Here is a 21,663-nt window from a genome sequence, read left to right on the forward strand (position 1 = left end):
TACCTGACATTAACAAGAGGGCACTGGCAGCTATACCACCTAGAGGTCAGTGAGTGTCAACATCTGCTCAAATCAGTCTGATGAAGGCCTTTGCCCAGGTTGGCTGTAAGCTAACGGTACGAAAATATTTTGGCTTGTGTTTGAGATTTTTCATTCATGAATGAATTGGACAATAAATAACTTGACTCATTAATTAAACATTCTCCTTGCTAAATTCTACCACTGCATTAAGTTGACATTTGTAAACCATGCAAATTCATGCATGTACCCTCCTACTTTCATGTGCACATACACGCACCTACTCTGTTAAGGTATTATATTTATAAGCAGTAGAGTAGCGACAGTGTGCTCTCATACTTCGGTACCATCTTAATGGACATACATACAACTGCATGCACATGTGCACGTTAATGCACACTCACACACCCACACACATGCATTCTACACCACTGCCTACCTGAAAGCAGTACCACATGTCTGCAGCTTTCAATGTACTCTCTCTGCAGTGTCAGTATACAATTGGAGTATTTGCTGGGTGATGCTTTGATGGTATCGTCACATTCATGCTTTTCCAGATATTCAATTATTTCCTTATATTTGTGAAATACTTCTAATATTTTGTCTGCCTTCTGAATACGAATTTCATCATCTCCAGGGTCAGTCTGTGAAATCCTGAAATATCCAAATAAATAAATAATCCATTTAATCATAGATAAATATTAAAAATACTACAACTACAAAGAAAAATAGTCTGTTATCTTGTAAATGTTAAATTTTTCAGGAGAAAATACCGTTTCATGTAATTTTTTGGAGATGTGTCTCTAAATGTCAAGACAGATAGTGTGTGTGCGTGTATGTATGTGTGTGTGTGTGTGTGTGAGGGAGAGAGGTGTATTGAACCACAAATTTGAGGACAAAAAGGTCATAAAAAGAAAAAAAATGGGTCATCCCTTGCTTTTCTCTCTCTCTCTCTCTCTCTCTCTCTCTCTCTCTCTCTCCACACATACACAGACATACACACACACCAACTTACTTCAAGTTGGACAGGCTGGACATGAAGGAAGAGTGCACCATCAACTTCCAGGACACCCCCAGCATGGCCTGCTGCACCAGAACTGTACATAATGCCTCCAAGAGTTCTGGAACCAAAGAGGTTTTGTGCTGAGCATAATGCTGATTTAATAAAGTTGAACTTATTTCAACATGCTGACTTGTATTACAAATAATCAAATATCAAATGCATGAAATCCAAAGTCAGGTGCATTTTCCAAGATTCACATTAATTAAAAAAATTATAAACAGTAATATTTCCACAGTCTCTGCCCCCCCTCCCTATGTGCCTCCTTGAGTCAAGGCCCATATGTCTACCAACCTAGTGCAGTGTTCAGTAAAATTTTACTGTCTGGGATCAGTATTCCTCCATGCCTGAACACTGGGGCCATACGCTGACCTTCAATGTCTTGGACATCATCAAAGCAGTGAAACTGAACTGTGTGCATAGACTTGAGTTGTAGTAGGTTTGGAATGGCCTGCACTCTAACAAGGTCAGGCTTGTGAATGAGCACTACAAGGTTGGCTGTCTTGGGCATCAAACTCACACTGACTGGGTCGAAGGACTTGAAGTTGTGTTTCACAAGGTAGCGCTTGAAATAAAGAATAGGTAGATGAAATTATGAAGGGAAAAGTTGCAGGCAATTGACACTTTTTCATAAAAGTTGCAGTAGAAGCAGGACAACATTTTTCTCAAAATAAATGACACATTAAAAACCTTTCAGGTAAACAATCTTCTGAGCCATTTCTACTGAAAACATTTTCAATATAAAGTTGTTTTACTGTCCTATTTAACATTAAAAAATCAATGAACTGGTTAAGATCACTAATAAAAACTGGGCTTCAGTGTTGTTGGTAGGGTATAGTACATCTTAATACACAGATGCCCATCTTACCTGGACTTCCTTGCCGACTGTACTGTTAGAGCTGAACACAAAGATACTTGGTTTGGCCTGTCCAACATGTACCAGTGGTGAGGATGGTTTGACAGTTTCCTCTGGCAGTGAGGCACTAGACAACGACACTGGAACTGTGTGTACTGATGGAGATGCTACTGGAACTGCCTGTTCTGATGGAGACAATGACCAATGGCTAGGTAACTGGGTCATCCCTTGTGAGACTTCCATAACTGATGTTTGTGGTGGCTCCATTTTGGGCGCACTGTTAGGCAAAGCAGTCTCAGTACCACCCCTAGTCAATCCCCCTGATGCGTCTTCACAGCTTTCTTCAGAAAAATCCACCACTCTTCTTGCACTGCTCTTTTGTAAGGAATCCACTGCACCTCCTGTAGAGGTTTTCCCTGATGAATGGACCATACCCACTCCACCAGTGCACAGTTTCTTCACTGGGCTCACTGTATGCTGGTCCAGCAGTGTAAGCCCTGGTATGCTGTTTGCGTCCACTCCTTTGACTGGGCTGGGGGGAAATCTATCCAGGAGCGTCAAGCCAGGAATTCCCTGGGAGTGCCTCGCAAAGAAGTTCAAGGTATGCTTACTAGGACTGGACTGTGTGACAGGGGCTAGGAATGCAATGTCTTGAGGTTTGGTTACATTCTGTTCTGCTTCACTTTGGGGTGGATTTTCTGCAGCAGACACCAACTTTGCAATATGACTTTGGTACGAAGGAGTGACATACAAGTTTTCAAATTTTGGATCTGCTGGCTCTACTGGAGTAAGATTAGAAGATCTGGAACCTTCATCTCTCATTTCAACTTTGATTTTTACCATGGAATCCTGCATATTAGTTGAATCTAGAGAAACCCTCTGATGAAAATCATATGGGCCACTTTTTTCACAAGATGCATGAAAGAACTTTTCTTGCTTTATCTCACCATCTAAACTTGCTGAACTTGGTAACCCTGCCATAACAATTTCTTCACTTTGTCCGACTGATCTTCCAAATTGTGACAAATTTTCTGGCAATCTGATATGAGTGAGACTGGGAACTGTTGCGGTTTGACCTGTATGGTGTTTGGGCACCAAGTTTGGCTCCGATATATTCCTCAACATAGATGCGGTTTCTTGACTTCCCTCAGCCACACTGAATTTCGTCACAGAGTAATCACTGCAGCTAGATGAATTACCTTCAGTTTTATCAATTTGTGATGGCTCATGCATTGGTTCCTGGGTCCCTTTTCTTACAACCCCATTGCCAGACTGCCTACATATTGGAGGTAAAGGTATGCTGTGAATGTCTTCAGGCAGATACTGGTTTTTGTTATCACTGTCTCTTCTACCAAAGTCATCACTCTTGACACTGCACAATTCTTCTCCTACAATATTACCAGTGTGTAAGGGGTAATGCAATGGAATTTCACAGGAAGAGGGGAAGCTGTACTCTTTTTTCAGCTTCTTTTTGGACACTGTTCTCATTCCTGTGTCCCTCTGAAGGACAATGGTCATTTTAGGCATGGGCACACTTGCTGCGGAGAGATCGGGACCACCAGCCTCAACTTCTTGGGCAGAATTGCCTACGTCAGTACTGGAACTGCCTGTACTTCCTTTCATTTCAACTGGTCTAATATCAACAAGTTCAGTTTTTATGTTTCTCTCTACAGTTTCAGGATTTTGCATCATCTTTGGTGCCTTTGCTTTTGGAGAACTATCTGTGAGCAGGTCACTCTCACCTTCACTGCTTTTTCTCAATCTAGCTCTTTTCTTGGCTTCCTGTTTAAAAGCTTTTGTGAGAAGGCTTGTACGTCTTCCAGAATGCTTCGTATCTGCAGTTGACTCATGTTCCCTCCCAGGCCAGTAGATATTCTCATCTTGAGTGGGAGTCACATCATCCTCATCATGTGGTTTTTCCGTCACAGACCTACTGACATCTGGAATGGTCACAGAGAGGTGTTTCACCTCCCCACCAGGTGTCACTGCAGTTTTCCTATCAAGAGATACATCTTCTTTTTCGTCTGTGCTGAGGGTATCAGATATTAATGCATCTTTTAACAGTACCCTTTCCCTTGTCTTCCTCAATGTCTGTTCTTCATCAGGTTTTAACTCAACCTGTGATTCATCAACTTTGCCAAGCTCATTGAGAGGCGTTCCATATTCATTGACAAGAGACACAAAAGATTCAATGGTGCCTGTTGGTTCTGCAGGGTTGTAGAATTCTGGCACCTTACCAAACTCCACAATGCTTTGATCACTCACTGGCCATGCCGTCTCAAAAGCAGTACTTTTCTCTTTCCTCAACTGCTCCTCTTGTCTAGGGGGATCGCTATTATCGTTTTCATCCCTCACAGGTGTGCTGCTGCTAGGTTTCTGCTGGTAATAAGGCGTTTCGTCTCTAACAGGTGTTCTACTGCCAGATTTGTCTTTGTAATAAGAAGTTTCATCTCTCACAGGTGTTCTGTTGAGGATGACTCTGGGTTCATAATCTGACTGTTCATCACACGGTGGCTCATCTTTCACTGGGGTTCTGTTGAGGATTGATCTGTTTTCATGCAATGATGTTGTACCAAGAGGTGGACCATCTTCCTCCCTATTATGGAATGGTTCATCTCTGACTGGTGTCGTATTGAGAGATGATGGTTTTCCATGAACTGAAGTTATTTGGGTTGTGTTCAAATAACAGGCATTGTCACCCTTACCAGACGGCATACCTTGAACTTGCATTCTTTTGAAAGAAGACTCATCGCCATCTTTGTGTTCTTGGACTCTGTATGCTGTTGGTTGATACACAATTGAATCACACTCTTTAAAAAGTTGTTCATCTTTAATAGGAGTAATCTGACCAGTGTCACGGCTTACAGCAGACCTGTCTCTAACAGATCTATCCAATGACCAATCTCCAGCGGTATCTGCTACCGAGTCTTGCTCTTCATCTGTGGTTTTGAATCTTAACACATTCAACAACAGTCTGTCCATCTTTATATGCTGCTGTGGATAATTAGTCATGTAACCAATGTCAGATTTCTGCTCACTTCTGGGATCTAAATTTTCCTCATTGGTTTGGTGAGACGGATAATAAGAGGGATACCATTCATGTTGATATCGACTTCTGGGATGTGATCTAGCAGGAAAACTAGGATAAAACTGCTGTTCATCACAGGAATAATACTGTTCTTTACCTTGCCATGTGTTCCCAATGCCATCATGGGTCTCATAGTTGACATAGTCATCATGTGGTGCATCTCTGAGGTCACCACTAGATAGAACATACTGGAGGTACGGTTGTAAAGGCACTGGAATTGCGGGCAATCCTGTGTCCTGTTGATGCAGATATGGACGCCGGTGCTCATCTCTCTGACGTCGAGAGTTCATTTCCATGTCTTTACGATGATGATAATAGCCTTTTTCATAGGTTCCTATATTTTGGTGTCCTCTATAAGATGAATGCCTCTTCAGTGGCATATCTTTCATCATGCCCTGGATGTTCAGATCAACTGTGGCTCGTTGTGCTGCCACCATGCCTTCCAATTCCAGATATCGTGACGATTCTGACAATTTCTGAGAAGCTGGAGAGAGATGGTGAAACCTTGATGGAGAAATACGACTAGGCCTTGAATACAAATTTGAAGATGGTGAGGAATGTTCTTCTCTTGTATAGACTTCAGGTGGATTTCTATTTTTGCCAATGGAGGACAGCTTATCTAGAAACTCGTTCCAGTTGTCTTGTACAGACTTATCTATGGGTCTCATCAGCAAATGTTCCCTGGGGTTTTTCCAGTTCGACTTTCTTTCAAGAAGGCCAATGTTACCCTCGCCTGACACATAACGCTCAAGAAGATGATATACTTGTCCACACACCTCATTCACAGTTCTGTCAGTTCTTTCAATGTCTGACAAATCACTGGACTTCAGGTCTTCAATTTCTCCCAACAAAGAAGTGAGTCTCTCTTTGAATTCCTCACAAGAAAGGTTCATAGTCTCATCTGTTCTTTTGGATTTAAGGTGAGGGATTCTATTTGGTGGAGAAAGGGTTCTCTCTGTAGTGAAAATTCCTTGCATGTTTTCTTTGAAGGCATCTTCATTTTCATTTAGGAATCTCCTTTCTTCTTTGCCTAGTTCAGTTCGTCGAATTTTGAGAGGATTAAGCATGGTTCCCCTGAAGAAATGTGGCTTGAGGCCCTTGTGGTATTGATCTCCAACTGTAATTCGCTCCAAGGCATCTTGAGTGATGTTTGTAGAATAGTTCAGCTGCTCATCAACAGTGTTAAATCTCAACTGGCCACCCCCCGGATCAGAGAGAACAGATAATGGCTTCATTTTCCCCTGCGGTTTATATGGGAGAGCATCTGATGTCATACCCGCAATAAGTGCCTCTGATGACTGAGAATGATATGAAGTCGACCTATGTTGTGAATGACGCAAATTTGGATACAATTCCTGAAGTCGTTTCTCACTATCATGAGCAAAAGCCTCTTCTTGGCTGGCAGTGTAGCTCACTGGAACAGATGACCTGCCATCGTGTCTGACAGGGACTGCTTCCCAGGTGGGAAACAGATGAATAGATGGCTCTTCAGGTTTGTCAAGACAAGGCATGGTTCTGTAATCAACATCATTTGGGAACATTTGTTGTAGTTCTTCATCCGAAGGAAAAGCAGTGATCTGCCCATGTCCTTCATCTGAGAATGCATCTCTAGCTTCCACTTTAACTTTTTCTCCAAGTAATGACTGCTTCTCCTCATTGACTGAGCTCTCTCTTATTCTTCCCGTTTTCCTTGCCAACATGGGTGCCATTTCTGCAAGTTTTCTCCTCTGAGGAGGGGTAGGTGGCAGGGGAACAAGGCTTGATAAAACTTCAACATCAGCTGCAGATGAACTTGGTGAATGCCTTAAGTGCTGGTTACCATTTTTGTCCTGTGAAGTATTCTCCATACCAACGGTTGATGCAGTCAAGTTACCACCCATGCCAGCCTCAATCATACTCCCAGTCCTGGATGAAACAGCCACAGTGTTCCTACTCAACATGTCATCTAATGCTGCACCTTGGTTCTCATCATCCTCAGCAGGTTCTGTTCTGCTGCTGGCATCATCCATTGCACCATCTAGTTCACTATCAGCGTGTTGAGCTATTTCCTCTGCAGAGACATCTGAGCCTCCTTCAAGCCACCAGCTTACTTTCTCCACAGTGGAAAACCTCTTTGGTAAGTTCCTCTTGATCACTTGCTTAGACAGCTTACCCTCAGGCATGCCTGGTGAGGACGTGTCAATTTTAAAACTTTCAGGATGGACTGGGGTTTGGTCTTTTTCTAACTTGACTGTTGCTACTTCTGGAGTATGTAACTGGGCAGCTCCTTCCACCTGTAATCAAATACCAATCATGTACGATTATCACGGATGTCCATTGAAAATCAACATGCCATTCACTGCTATTTTACAGCCTATAACAACAAAGCAGCCAATTGTAATAAATATGCACAACACATTTTCAGCAAGCGATTTTTAACTTATTAAAGCAGAAAGATATTAAAGATATAAGATTATGAAGATTAAATGCGCAAATTAAAAATAATATACTCATAATCATTTGTATCCAGAATACTCATAGCTGCTTTTCATCAATAAGTTAAAAGCAATATTGCAGAATTAAAACTTATGAATGGCTTAAAATACCACACATACAAATACACACACCTTTTCTGTCTTATTTAATGTTGAAGATTCCATGCCAGAATCCCCATCTCCCTGCTGTGATTTGCTTTGAAACTTCAACTTCTTTTTCAGCTCTTCAATTTGCTGGTCTACCAGGTGAAGCTCAGCTTTGGCTGCTGCAAGAAGATCGGCATTGTGTTTTGAGTCACCATGCTCCTGGAAAGATGCCTCAGTCTTCAGAGGCGATGTTTTCTTTTTCAGCACAGACTGAGAGCTATGGTGTGGTACTCCCACAGAAGAAGATTCAGTGTTTTTAGATTCAGATTTAGACCTGTACAATGGTGTTCCCAGTAGTGAAGAAGCTTCAGTATTTTTCATATCAGCTCGATTTTGTTCAGCTGATAAAGTTCTGACCTGCCGCATACCAGGAGACGACATTTTTTTCTCAGGTGTACTTATTGATCTTATTAATTTCTGTCTCTTGCCATACAACTTGGATGATTGGCACCTAAGTCTTGGATCCTTTTCGGCATCATAATGGATCTCCAGCACAGCCAAGTGAAGGACCAAAGGATTGGGTGTGTATTCTGAAGAGAAAACAGAATGCAATTTTATTCCTTTAAACAACCACATTTTGATATTCATTAATATTTGCTTGTACAATGTCAAGGAACTGGTAAACACAGCAGCCAAAGTGCAAAGAAAAGAAAACCTGATTTTACAAACTGTATTGTTACAAATATATCATTCTTCACTACAACAGCTAACATAATTTTCCACTCCATGTTTCAGCTTCTTTTTCACTTCCTTTCCACCTTAACTTGTGTAATAACTAGAGGATCAGAGAGGCGATACCGCCTCCTGGTATTGTACCACCAGCTGGAGTAAGAGCATTCGTATGGGAAGGAAAAAGAAGGGGGAGGGGTTGTCTCACTAGTTGACGATCTTTTGCAAACAAAAGCCATTGACCTATCTCTGCCAGTTTTGGAGAAAAAAGGGAAGCAAAATATGCAAAGTTCAGTTCATGGTGAAAAGTAGGTCAAAGGTCAATTTCAAGGTTACATTAAGATTGCCAGTATATGACCTCCCATTCAAGTTCAATAGTAACTATGGACTTATCTCTGCCAGTTTTGGAGATAAAAGGGAAGCAAAATTTGCAAAGTTCAGTTCATGGTGAAAAGTAAGTCAAAGGTCAATTTCAAGGTCACATTTAGATTGCCAGTATATGACTTCCTATTCAAGTTCAATAGTAACTATGGACCTATCTCTGCCAGTTTTGGAGATATAAGGGACTAAATGTTATAATTTTGGAGTTCCCATAATGTGCCATAAATTTCCTACAGAAAAAATTAATTAAAATAAAGAAAAGGTCATTTTGGTCAAAATTCTTGAAATGGGAGGTACTCTGAAGTTCCAAAAGCTCAAATTTGATGAAATAATGTCAAATATGACCACAAGTTGTCTGCTTTGCCAAGCCTTATGTTTTATTTTTCCAGAGTTCAAAATTTATTATCCATTACTAGTCAGGCAGTTAAGTCCAAATTATATCCAGAATTGTGCAAAAGATGATAAAAGCATGAAACTTTCCACGATGAATATTTAAGAAAGCCGCTCATCCGAGTACTAATGAATTTTGGAGTTGCCCCCCGATCCAAAATATACAAACACCCAATGGTCATTCACTGTGGAAAGTTTCATGCTTTTATCATCTATTGCACAATTTTTTGGCTTAGCCGCCTCACTATACCGTACTGCACATTTTGCTTTCACCACCAATATGTACTTTTTGATAGCGTAACTCGAAAACCGTTTGGAATACAAAAAAACGGAGACCACCTCCAGTGTTGGGCTTTACATACTCTACAAAATGCAAAAAAGAATGGGTTTCTAGCATTAACGGTCCCCGAATTAGAGACAGTTTTCAGTTTCGGCATCTTATGGCCGCTACTCCTGTGAAAATGCACCGATTGACCCCAAATTCACGGAGATGAAAGATGACCTGAAGGGTTGACTTTCCAACAATATTATTGGTTAAGTCTGTGTGGTGTCTGAATAACAGGGCAAAAAAAATTTTTTTGTAAAAAATTTTATTTTTTTGAAAATTTTGGCCCATTTGACCTTGAAGTAAAGGTCAAAGATCAAATCCAAGGGCATATTTGAAATCTAAACATATGACTTTTGGAAAGCCGTCTGTAGAAATTTTTCCCATAACCCCTTCCGTAGGGTAGATAATTAGCATTTAATTTGGCCATTTTTGGACAAGGGTGCATTGCAATGAGTGCCACACCCAGACCCCAATACCGACAAAGCCCAAATTTTACATGGAACGAGTTGAGATTATAGGTGACCTAAATCCAAGAGATGGGTACGGGGGCCCTTACCGTCTAGGAGGAGAAGCGGTAACGGTAGCCGTCTAGCGGAGCCGGCAGAACGATCCGGACGGGACCGAAACCATGTGTACCGCCAGCACTAACGCTGGTGGTACAATTATTCCTTTAAAACTGTACCTTAATTTTCAAATTAATCACAACATGCTCAAGAAAAGTCAATTTAATGCTTAAACTCTACAGCAGGAGACAGATGAATTAGCATTTATTCATCATAACTAGCCAATGGAAAGGCAGGGCACTTGCTCAGTTACAACTGTGGTTGTGGTGGTGGTGAGGAGTGCAACAAAGGGATAAGATTTTATGCCTGTGATGAACTAATCATAACCAAGCAGTCTGCGAAGATGGGTCATACTAAATTAGGTAACCCAACTTGACTAGAGTTATTTGTTTCAATAAACAGGGGATGAGACTGCCATTTAGCGATAAAAGTAAAAAAATATAGCGTGGGGTCCAGGGGGCTGCCTTGCTCAATATTTTTAGTAGGGGTGGGCAAATGACAAATTTTTTTTAAAACAGGTGGATTCTATGGCCATTTTTGCTGCTGAACACAAATCTGACAATATTTTTTACCAAAGCTAAAGATTTATATTGGTATCTTCTATTTGTTTGTGAAAAAAGGCGGGAAATGGCTTTTTGGCCATATTTTCACAGTAAAGTACATAAAAATTATGTGTAATATGTCTTTCTATATGTTTTGAGGGTTGCTGAGTTCAAATATGAGCATATTCAAGACATTGGCAATATTGTTAGGGTGACATCTGTAAAAATAAGTTATTTAAAACAAACATATACATAAAATACACACTTCGAGCCTAAGATAAATATAAATAATGGCCATTATGTACATACTGAATTCATGGATTACAGTTTGGAATAAAAACAATGCTGAAAATACCTTCATGGATGTGTACCAACAAATTTTATGCTGTATAATTTTCCTTTTCTTCAGAACAGGTAAAACTTTGTCAGGTGACATCAACCTCTTACAACCTCTAAGCTCTTGACCTTGGAATAGTACTTAGTTTCAGTTGTGTAGTTTAAGAGTATCTCACCACAACCATGAAAGCATCAACAAGAAATACACTGAGACCAGAAGGCACTGTAAAGCCCCCTGTCACACTTATTTGGAATCTGAAGTAATCAAGCAGAATGAGCAACAATGAAGAATTTTCAAAATTCGCGCCACATTCATTGGGTAATATCAAATTGACCTTAATTCCAGCAAGAATACCTCAGAATGCGCTTCGAATCCACCTGGAATGATTCGTGCACTTTTCAGTTGTATTGTATTAGCTCTCAAATGCAGCTCGAATGTAGTTGGAACACATTAGGAATATCGTTAATGCTAATGCCGTTCACCCTAAATATAGTGAGAATATTTAGAATGCACTTCAAATGCCATACAAGTGTGGTTTCATTGTTGGCTGAATCCCAGCCTGCAATCAAGATGCAATCGAGTTGCATTCCTGCTCATTGGAGGCACAATGTGGAACATTCTGACAAGATTTGAAGCGCCTTGCCATTTCGGTTCTCCCTCGAATGTGATCAAAATGTTTCGAATGCTGTTGGAATTTTGTAAGAATTCTAAGAATGCACTCATAGTGCAGTTAGAATACACTTGAATGCCATTCGATATTTTTCCACTTGGAATGCACTTCAAAAGTTTTGAGGATGAGCAAAACATTTTAACAGGACGCAAGAATGGACCCAAACATTTAGAATGTGCTTAGAATTTTAAGATACTTCAAATATCCAGGAACAAACAAGAAATTTTTATTCCGACTACATTCTAGCTCATTCCGCCTCTAGTGTGACTAGGTTATAAATGAAGACAATAAGGATATTGTCACCGTTCACCCAAAACTCCTTATTTACTGACTTACATACATTCTTTTCGGTGATAAATAAATTTTCAGTGTTCAGTGATTACATTAATTAACATTTACACATGTCATCTTACGGGTGACGGTATAATTGCAGTTTGGGGGTAAAAACTGAAAAATCGGGTTTTCAAATGTCTGTTTTACCTGAACACCCGTGATCACTATTTCAAAGCCAATTTAATGACACCATTTAGTACCCCAAAACCCTGCCAGCGATTTTTAAAGCCTTAGTTCAGATTTGATCGTTGATAAAGCAAAATAATACCTATTGTTTTTAGAAGATCGGTCATTACGGACTCATGACTCCATAACAAAAGCATTTAAACCATAACGTTGGCATGGGATTGTAGCTCATGCCCTTGTGGTCCATTGGCCGTTCCTTGTTATAAAATCTTGTTCAGGGGATGAAGTTAAGCCCCATATGCATTGCTAACTAATCTCAAAAAAGAAAGCTGTTAAATAGATGATTAAAGCTTTGAGTTGCTTATGCTTATACATTGCAACGAAAAAATATAAACGCCGTTATTTCATATTTTCAAGAGTTTTTTCATTGTTTCAAAGCAGCACAAAGACAGATACATTATTGAATAATTAGATGCAGGAAAAAACTCATTTTCGGTATCTGGATGGTAATAAAGAGTAACAATATCCTTAATGCTCTGCTACTGAGTGTTCTACTGTAAATATTCCCATATGTAACTAACATTATGCTATTCTATATGTCAAAACTTTTCAGTTTCATGTGATCCTTGAACAATACTGACCATATTTGTTGTATTATTGTTTTTCCTAATTTAAAAGCCACAGTTGCATATAAACATTTGTATTTATGTACACAGAAATGGTAATTTTGGGGTGATTTTTACCTCAAAATGACCAAAAAATCCTCTTTTTAACCCAAAATGAAGTGACCAAACCAAAATGATGTATCTATTTATGCTCATTGATCATGAAATCATATGGTAGGACATATAAAAAGCCATGTTTGAACTGATATTTAAAGATTTACATGAGAAATATGTGATTTGAGGGAGCGTTTGGTGGCCATTTTGAAAAATCACCTGATACCAATATCAGATGTAATTTAAAATGAAAATACTTATTAGATTTGTATTCAGCAGCCAAAATGGCCATAGAATCCACTTGTCTGAAATTAAATTTCCCAAAAAAGCTTTCATTTGCCCACCCCTATTTTTAGCTCTCAAAAAGTTGGAGATCCGCTAATAGTCGGGAAAATCTCATCCCTGTATAAAGAAACTGTTTTCACTAACCAATGTCTCGGATCTCAAAATCAATTGGTTTCAGATTGAGACTCTTTTCTGGGGGCCATTTTGGTGAACTGACGCTGCTGTCCCTGGAATAATACATATAAGAACTGTCAAAAGGCAATTTGTATACAAAACAACTTCACATTTATTGGACATTTTTGATTCATCTTTGATATAAAAGTTCAGCAAATATGGAAAAGGATTAAAAAATAAAAGCTGTCCTTCTAAATAAAAACTTTGGATTATTAACATTTCTATCAAGACATAGTGTAGTGATATTAAATATGTAGGATTCAATTAATAAAACTCCCACAAAGCTTCCAGCGGTTGAAATGAATAAAGATTTTCAAGTCTAGAATACCTACCATATATAAGGTGACCTAGGGGATATGGGGGATCTTCCTGGGGATTTGATACCACTGACACCATCTTTTGTAGCTGCACCGTGAATTGATAGACAGAAAATGTGGGTGTTTGGGTCTCATAAACCTGGCAGTGTACATTACGACAGCAAATCTTATCAATTTTGGTTCAAGAGCGCCAGAGAGATTTTAATAATTATGTGCATATGTATAGTGGCTGTATTTCCAATGAGACTGCATACAACCAAACTGATCCAACTGCTCAATGTCAATAGAGTGTTTCACTTGTAATTTTAGTCATTACAAAATGGCATTCAGACATCTAAAACTTTGCAATTCCCCATAATTGCTAAAAGTTGTATTGCAGTCAATTCGATTTTAAATTATAAAAGTTATCTTTATAAGATATAGTTTTGAAACTAAAGTTTATAGAGACAAAGGCTTCTCAGAATTGTTGTATTTCAAAGAAAAGAGCGTATTTCAAAGCAATAGGTAACTAATATAATATTGTGGTTAGCAAGATGGTGGCATAAGCTGGAAAGACACACAAACAGTGCAGACAAACTTATCTGGTAGTGAATTAAACATCAGTTTTTGAATACTGTCAAGCACACTGATAGTACAACAGGAATGATACATGTGCAACTACATACTCACAAGCAGTGCAGACAAATTTAGTGGAATATGTATTTAAACATCAGTTTTCAATACTGCCAAGCAAAATGATGTACAACAAAAATGGTACATCCCACTATTTTGTACAATGTGCACATTTAGAAGGTGCTGATACACTTTGCTACAGATATCGTTGCAATGTTCTACTTTACAAAACCAAAACTGAATTTCAAAATAAACTTTCACAAATTCCATTTTACAAGACCAACTACTATATGTAACTCTATCCCATTTTTACGATAAACATTCAAATCTGACAAATTTAAGAGCGACATGACACAATCTATTGTCTGACATTGCAATCTTCAGTGAAGGGAATACATGTAGCGACAGAAAGCAAAGCAATCTAAGAGGCTCGGCAAACTTGTGTTAGACATCAGAGCATAAGCAACACGGTGCTACTATCTAGATCTAGTACAAAAGAGCTGATGTTGATACTCACTCAGAAGTTTCCCACAAGAAAGTCTTTGTAAAACATAACAAGCATAGGAGTCAATGGCAAGTGAATTTGGTGCAACAATTTTATATTTATTTTTGTCAGAAATGCATAAAAACAAGTAAGGTGGTGAACATGAAGTGACTGAACAAATATGTATCATAGAAGTGTTGCCAACCCTACAAAAATAATAAATGAATGAATAAATAAACAAACACAATTTGGATGTGTAAAAACTCTGCTATATTCAAAGTGTAACAACTTCCTAAGTATTACCTCGCTCCTTTCGGCATTGTTTCTTAGAAATTTATGAAAACTTAAAAAATCTTACCTGTTTTCTACCAACCTTCCATAGTTTGCAAAATATAACTTTAAATTGCTGAAGATGATGCTTTAAATCAAAATAAAATCATTATCTTAATGTTCAATTCTGGACCCTGCTGATATGTCTTACTTGATCCATCATCGGATTTCACATACTATTTTCTTCATGTAAAAAATTACAGCTGCTATTTACGTTTAGCAATATCTATAATGATCTAGCATACACAAATTACTAGATGAAAGAGAGAACTGTGAATTGACAAATAAAATAATATTAGAAAATCCTTTTTGAAAATTTGTATGAACAGATTTCGCTCATCTGATAAAATGTATCTGTTCCTAGAAAGGAAAGTGAGGGCCATGAAATGATAAGTAAACTAATCTTTGAAAATCTCTTTTAAAATTTGTTTGAACAGACATACCTCATCTGAAATAATAATGCTGCTGATTTACTTTGGGTCAATTTTCGTCTGAAGTTCCTACGTAACGCTGGACTTAAAGGGGGACATATCTTAACTTTTAGAAATAATTGTCAAATAAGATTATAAACCTACTTAACTCTCATAGGTAGGTGTGATTATGTTGTGCTTATCACTTATTAATAATGTAATTTAGTGAACAAAATTAGTTTGAAATTTGTGTCCCTGTTACATTTGCACATACTTGTGCAATAGATAGTATCCAGACACACAGCGAACTAGAATTTTTCAGACTTACAACTTTAATTTTTTAGACTTAAGACTTTTCCTCTAAAATTATTTTGAAAAACATCCTAAGAATTTTAATACGACACAACGGTTGGCAACACTTTTAGACTTGTGTCTTCCATTATGAAAGAATTAACTCATATTAGCTTTTTAAGACTTCTTTCATGCTTTGGTTTGAAATAAAATATTCTACCACTACTTTTAGACACGAAAATATTAAATAAAATACACAGTTAAATACTTTTATGAAAAAACCTCTCCTATGCCCAACAGTGCTCTTCACTTCAAGATGCTTTTCATATTACTGGCCTTATTACAAAAAATTTCAAAACTCCTTTTGATTATAGATTGAGTAAATCAGCCAAAAATATAATTTTATGGGTATATTGAGTGCACATATAATTATCCAATTGCATGATATATTGTCAAGACCACTGCATTTTTAAATCAATATAAAAATCTTAATAGTCTTGACTCACAAAAAATCTGATTTAGAGGGTAAAGACTGAAGGAGAGTTATAATTTCAAGGATGTTTTTAGTAATTCAAAAGCTGGAAAAGGAAGCTTCTAAAAAAAACCATGATCCATAATTTCAATATTATCTCAGTTTGAGTGCACATCTTAAGGGGAACAGTAAAATGCAAGCATCCTGCATAGCAAAAGCAAACGGCACTCATACAATACTAGACTAAGTTAATCATTTGTGGCCCCTGTGAAAAGCACTGTTGAAAGTTATTCACGCACAACATCAACACTACACAAAGCGTGCCTAGTTTGACTGCTGAATCGCTCATTAGCACGCAGACCCCTAGGTGGTATAGTTGGAATTGTGAAACGGCTACCAGAGGGAGCTGCTGTACTGGAGAAATGGTTACCAGATGGCACTGCTGTTGCTGCTGGTGGTTGAACTATCAGGGTTATGGCAGAAGGGGCCTTTGGTTTCTCACCATCTCCTTGATATTTCACAGTATCAGGCTGGTCATCCTGTAAATCATGGCTCAGTCAAACCAAATATCACACATGGTACAAGTACAGTACTCCTTTTAACCAAAGTAACTTAAAAATACTAGATTTCTTAGTACTTCAACACGTTTTAACATCAAAAACGTAAAGATAATGTCACATTCTCTGCCCTGAATGATAACTGTTGAGAGAGAGAGTGAGAGAGAGAGAGAAAGAGAGAGAGAGAGAGAGAGAGTAGCCCTCTGACTCTCTCAGTTGAAATATGCACCTTCTTAGAATACAATGACACTTCTAACTCATATTCCCCTTCATTATCTACTTCTGGCTGGCGCTCCAACTCAGCATCCAACTGTCTGGTCAGCTCCTTACGCCTCTCAAAGTCTGGGATGTCACTGGGTTTTATAGGCTGTGATTCATCTTCATCATTCCCAGAGCTACAAATAATGAGATAAAACACTGCTGATATAGCTGTACCAGTTCTGTATTAGCACAGCAGTCATCCATCAAGTTTTAATTTATTTCCAATAATCATGATTCATATAAGAGCAAACTTTGACGAATTTTTAAAATTAAAATGGCTATGGAAAGAAGGGCAAGTGTAAACATACACACACACACACTCGCCCACATTCAAACACACACACACACACACACACACATTCGCACACTAATAAGAGCGCACACATAAGCACACACACTCACTCAAACATTTTCCTCCAACATAAATCCCAAATAAGACAACATAGCATGCCCAGCAATGTTGTCTCTTCTCAGGAAGGCAGACAGTTATCTTACCGTGACAGACTAGAACCATCCTTGCACATCTTTTGCAAGAAATCAAAGCCAGCAAAGCGAGGAGAGGCACCACGCACTAGCTTTTTAGCAAGCCTCTGCTGGAAGAGACTATCGGCATTACAAGCAGCCTGCCGGCGGCCTTTGAAGGCGGCAGAATGCAGAGATTGCATGAGTTCTTGGAGGTCACTGTGAAAGAACAGAAGTGAAGAGAAAGGAGAGAGAGATCACACACAATAAGCAAAGTGTAGGAAACATTTTCAACTGTGCGGCACAATTACGAATGATTAATGCACTGGTCACAATAACTACTATTACTGTCAAACGTTACAACAGACTGATCAATGTCTCTTTAAACTAATCTGGTTTTACCATATCACAGTGCCAGTATAAAAAACAATAAAAAATCAACATTAGGGCAAAAGCTAAGTCAAATGCTTAATACAATTATGACAATTGTAACAATTATTTTAGAGCAATAAAATAAGCTAAACTTTGAACTTCTCTAAGGATAATTCAACAAAAACCACAAAACAGAAATTTAGCCCAATGCAGATGGTTAGAAAGACAAAGCAGCTATTTATCATTAGAGAAATAATGAATTTGTTATTGGGCTGAAGCTGTATGGGTAATATTAGGCACAGGATGGTAGAGCATATGTTAAGCAGAAGCAGGGAGAAAAAAGCACCTGATACCCTCCACCTCACACACTATCCTGTAGGTCCAAGAATGATTTCATTCAACATTCATCACTAAAATATTCCACCTGATTATTTTACAAAATTTATTTTGCCTTCAGCAAATGCAGCTTTGATTCACATTTGATGTACATATTTTGATGTACATTAATTTGGCAAGCCTTCTTTGAAACATATAACTGTATACATAAGTTAAACATGGCAAACATGTTTACATCTTGAAAGACCTTGCTTTGAAAGACATGTCTGTGACCCGACAGTTGTGACTGCTTATGACAGGCTTCGCTCGAAAAAAAATATGCAGACATTTATTTCAGTCTGAGAACACTTACGAATGAATGCATCCCACAAATACTAGATTATGTTATGGCTTCTATTCTACATCTAACTGCAATGACCATTTGCCATAAAAGAGGACCCCACAAAAATAATCAGATTTTAAACCATTGCCCATATCTAGCTATAACAAAGACATACAAGCTTAAGATATAAGGATTGCCTCCAAAACACCCATGCTGTATTGGAAAACAAAAGGTACTCTTTTTGTGGAAAAAAAAAAGAAACATGCATCTAATCCAAAAGACAGTCTTTTCCACAGAATGATGAAACAGGACCCTGGTGTAAAGAAGATAGCTAAGAAAAACCTAAAAGGTAAGAAGTCAATACCAACACACAGTCTCATGCCTTCCCCATGCAAGGTGACATGCTCAGTACCCGTGCACAGTTGAAGGTTTACCTTGCAGGTTTAAAACTCTTGACTTCTGGTTTAGGAAGGCTGGGCAGGTAGGGATGGTGTCTTCTCTTCTGTCTATCCACTGAGACCATGGACACAGACGGTGACTTAGCCAGTGGCTGGTCAACCTGAAATAGCAAATGAAAAACATCTGGGTTTTGCATACAGTTGTGGGTTTTAAGTAGAGGACCATATTTTTTATGTTTTTTTTGTTTTTTTTTGCAATCCAATTGTAGAATTAAACTGTGTAGTTATGTGCAACTGTCAATGACAATTTGAGAAAGAAAAAAGATGTTCAAATTCCTTCAAAAGGCACAGTTATGATTATACTGAAACAAGTGCTTGGATATCTAGACTGAAATAAGTGCTTGGATATCTAGACTCAAATGAACACAAACTTTTTTCAATGGCTACAAACTCTCATTTTCAATGAAAAATAGTACTGAAATTCTTCATGTTCCATCATGTTTTGAAAATATTTCATACTGAACTAGAAAAATTCACTTTTTAGCCTAAAATGCACCAGAGTGCAAAGATTATGTATAATGATCACAGCAAAAAATTGTGATTTTTTATCACAAAAGTAGTAATTAAAGGTACCCCATGAGCCTCTTCTTCAACCCTGACCTTCCTGCCGTCTCCTTTAGGTGGAACCACATCTGTGATATCATTATTTTTCTCTGTAGATGGTTCTCCTTCAGTCTGAATCTCAGGTCCACATAGACTTGGTCCTGTCTTGAGTGGCGTGGACTCCAGTGGCGCCCCAGTGACCTTGGTGACCTTGGTGGGTGTGCCAGCAGGGGAGGATCTGATAGGTGAACATGGAAGCTGTGGCATGGCCAATTTGGTGGGCATTTCAGCACTCATTTTTGTGGTCTGAATTTGAAATGTTTTCGGAGGTGTCCCCATACTTGAGGACACTGTGGCATCCTGAGATGGAGACATCATCCCAAATGGCCCATGCCCTGAAATAATATCGCCATTTTTAAATGATCACGTACAATACCAATATAAATATATAATAAAAATGTAAACATTAAATGCAGTAAGGAAAATACTGTCTATTGTAACTAAAGATAGTTGTTAAATTCACAATAAAGGAGCTGCTTAAATGCCTAAATCACCATTCTATACCATTAGTTTAAAGCCAAGTCTGCATCAATTATATAAAATATATTTATATGTAAAAGAGTATGGATTCAATTTTTGAAAGTACTGGAATGTTTTAATTTTGCTTTATTTTACAATACTCCATGAAAACTCTAATAAAAACCTATTTGCTTTTCAATACATCCTTTATCTGAAATAAACTACAACAGTAACCATACCTTCTGTGAGGTGTTCCACTACTTTTCCCTTGCTCAAAACTGCTGGTTCCCTTTTCTCCTCCACAACACTAGACACATCAGAGCTGATATTCCCTTGTGTATCACCCAGGCACTGTTCTGGTTCAGGACTTGAAGATTCCTCATCTGGCATCAAGTGGTGCACAGCAATGTTGGTCAGGTTTTGCATGTAAAGCTCTGTGGCACTCAGCTGCAGGGTGCTCTTTCTGGAAGACAAATGGTGGAACTTAACCCATTTAGCAGACTAATATGTACGTTCACAAAAGTGCAATATTATATGTACATAGTAATTGCATATTGTTAAAGAAAATTACAAAGCACAATAGGAGTAAGGGTGGAGTATCACTTGCTGATCGTTTAATTTTGAAGAATTCAAATAATGATATTTCACTTCACACATTAGACATATATAAAAGAAGGATTTCAGACTCTTACATTAGAAGACTGACATTATTACCTTATTATATTATATTATATTATATTATATTATATTATATTATATTATATTATATTATATTATATTATATTATATTATATTATATTATATTATATTATATTATATTATATTATATTATATTATATTATATTATATTATATTATATTATATTATATTATATTATATTACACCCACTTGTGTATTGCCTCCCTTACTGTGGTGGCCAACACCTCAGTGGGGTCACTGGTTAGTGCCTTCTGGTCACTTCCCTGGTCATCCACATCTTGATGAAAAGTCACCGTCACATCGTGATGACCATCGTTGCCCACTTTAATATGGACATTGGAAAATGCCCCCGCCCGGCAGGCTGCTAGCTCTTTATCTTGAATAGGATGGGTAAAGTTGTTGTACCTTGGTGCGATGGACGTGAGAAACATGATTGCTTTTTTCAAAGCTAAGTTCTTTTTCAGGCCGCTAGACCTGGTTGGTGTCTCTGTCTTTGTTATGGTTACTTTAAATGATCCCCCTAAGCTGCCCAGCCCTTTGAACTCTTTTGGGGCCTCGTTCTCTGATAACTCACTGTCATCTATTCTGTTGGATTTGGTAAGACTGGCCAGCACCATCTTGGGCAGGTTCTTCTGGGTATCAGTAGAACCTGCAGAGCTGGGCTTAGCTTTCTTGTTTGCTGGTTCCTCACTCAGAAATGGCCTTGATCTGCAATAAACAAAATATACAATAGGAATAATAATCTCAAAAATTTGCAACTAGGAAAAAACGGCTAAGGTAGCATTTACATAAACCTATCGTACTAGCTGGATCGATCCAACTCTGCCAGAATTCTCGCTCAAGTGTAGTCAATGTATCAGCTTTACTGTCTGACATGCCTCCTTGACCAGCAAGGGGGAAATTAACTATTGTGTCTCAGAAGCTCTTTCACTTGAAAAGTCTTTCCTGATTCACTCAATTAATCTAGAACTACTTGCCCAACTGGATTAACACTTGCCAGCTACCATTTATATTTAAGGTAAGTTGATAAATGTTAACTTTTCCAACCTGTTTGTGGG

At 38.2% G+C, this 21,663-nt stretch overlaps 1 protein-coding gene across 1 annotated transcript in view; it reads right to left on the minus strand.

Annotated features, from left to right (window-relative positions):
* Window positions 1-21,663, minus strand: part of LOC106172556 (uncharacterized) — a 45,548-nt gene that overhangs the window by 1,572 nt on the left and 22,313 nt on the right. Inside the window, exons 16-29 of the mRNA XM_087015556.1 lie at window positions 20,795-21,313; window positions 20,146-20,369; window positions 19,418-19,782; window positions 18,821-18,945; window positions 17,390-17,575; window positions 16,863-17,028; window positions 16,507-16,615; window positions 13,493-13,565; window positions 13,131-13,213; window positions 7,629-8,173; window positions 1,947-7,295; window positions 1,373-1,643; window positions 1,034-1,139; window positions 458-672 (exon numbers count right to left, since the gene is read on the minus strand). Of these exons, the coding sequence (XP_086871682.1) occupies window positions 458-672; window positions 1,034-1,139; window positions 1,373-1,643; window positions 1,947-7,295; window positions 7,629-8,173; window positions 13,131-13,213; window positions 13,493-13,565; window positions 16,507-16,615; window positions 16,863-17,028; window positions 17,390-17,575; window positions 18,821-18,945; window positions 19,418-19,782; window positions 20,146-20,369; window positions 20,795-21,313 (8,336 nt within the window). The remainder of the gene's footprint in view (window positions 1-457; window positions 673-1,033; window positions 1,140-1,372; window positions 1,644-1,946; window positions 7,296-7,628; window positions 8,174-13,130; window positions 13,214-13,492; window positions 13,566-16,506; window positions 16,616-16,862; window positions 17,029-17,389; window positions 17,576-18,820; window positions 18,946-19,417; window positions 19,783-20,145; window positions 20,370-20,794; window positions 21,314-21,663) is intronic.

This window comes from Lingula anatina, chromosome 6 (genome assembly GCF_051362555.1).
Source record: "Lingula anatina isolate TDL-2025a chromosome 6, LinAna3.0, whole genome shotgun sequence".
NCBI lineage: Eukaryota > Metazoa > Brachiopoda > Lingulata > Lingulida > Lingulidae > Lingula > Lingula anatina.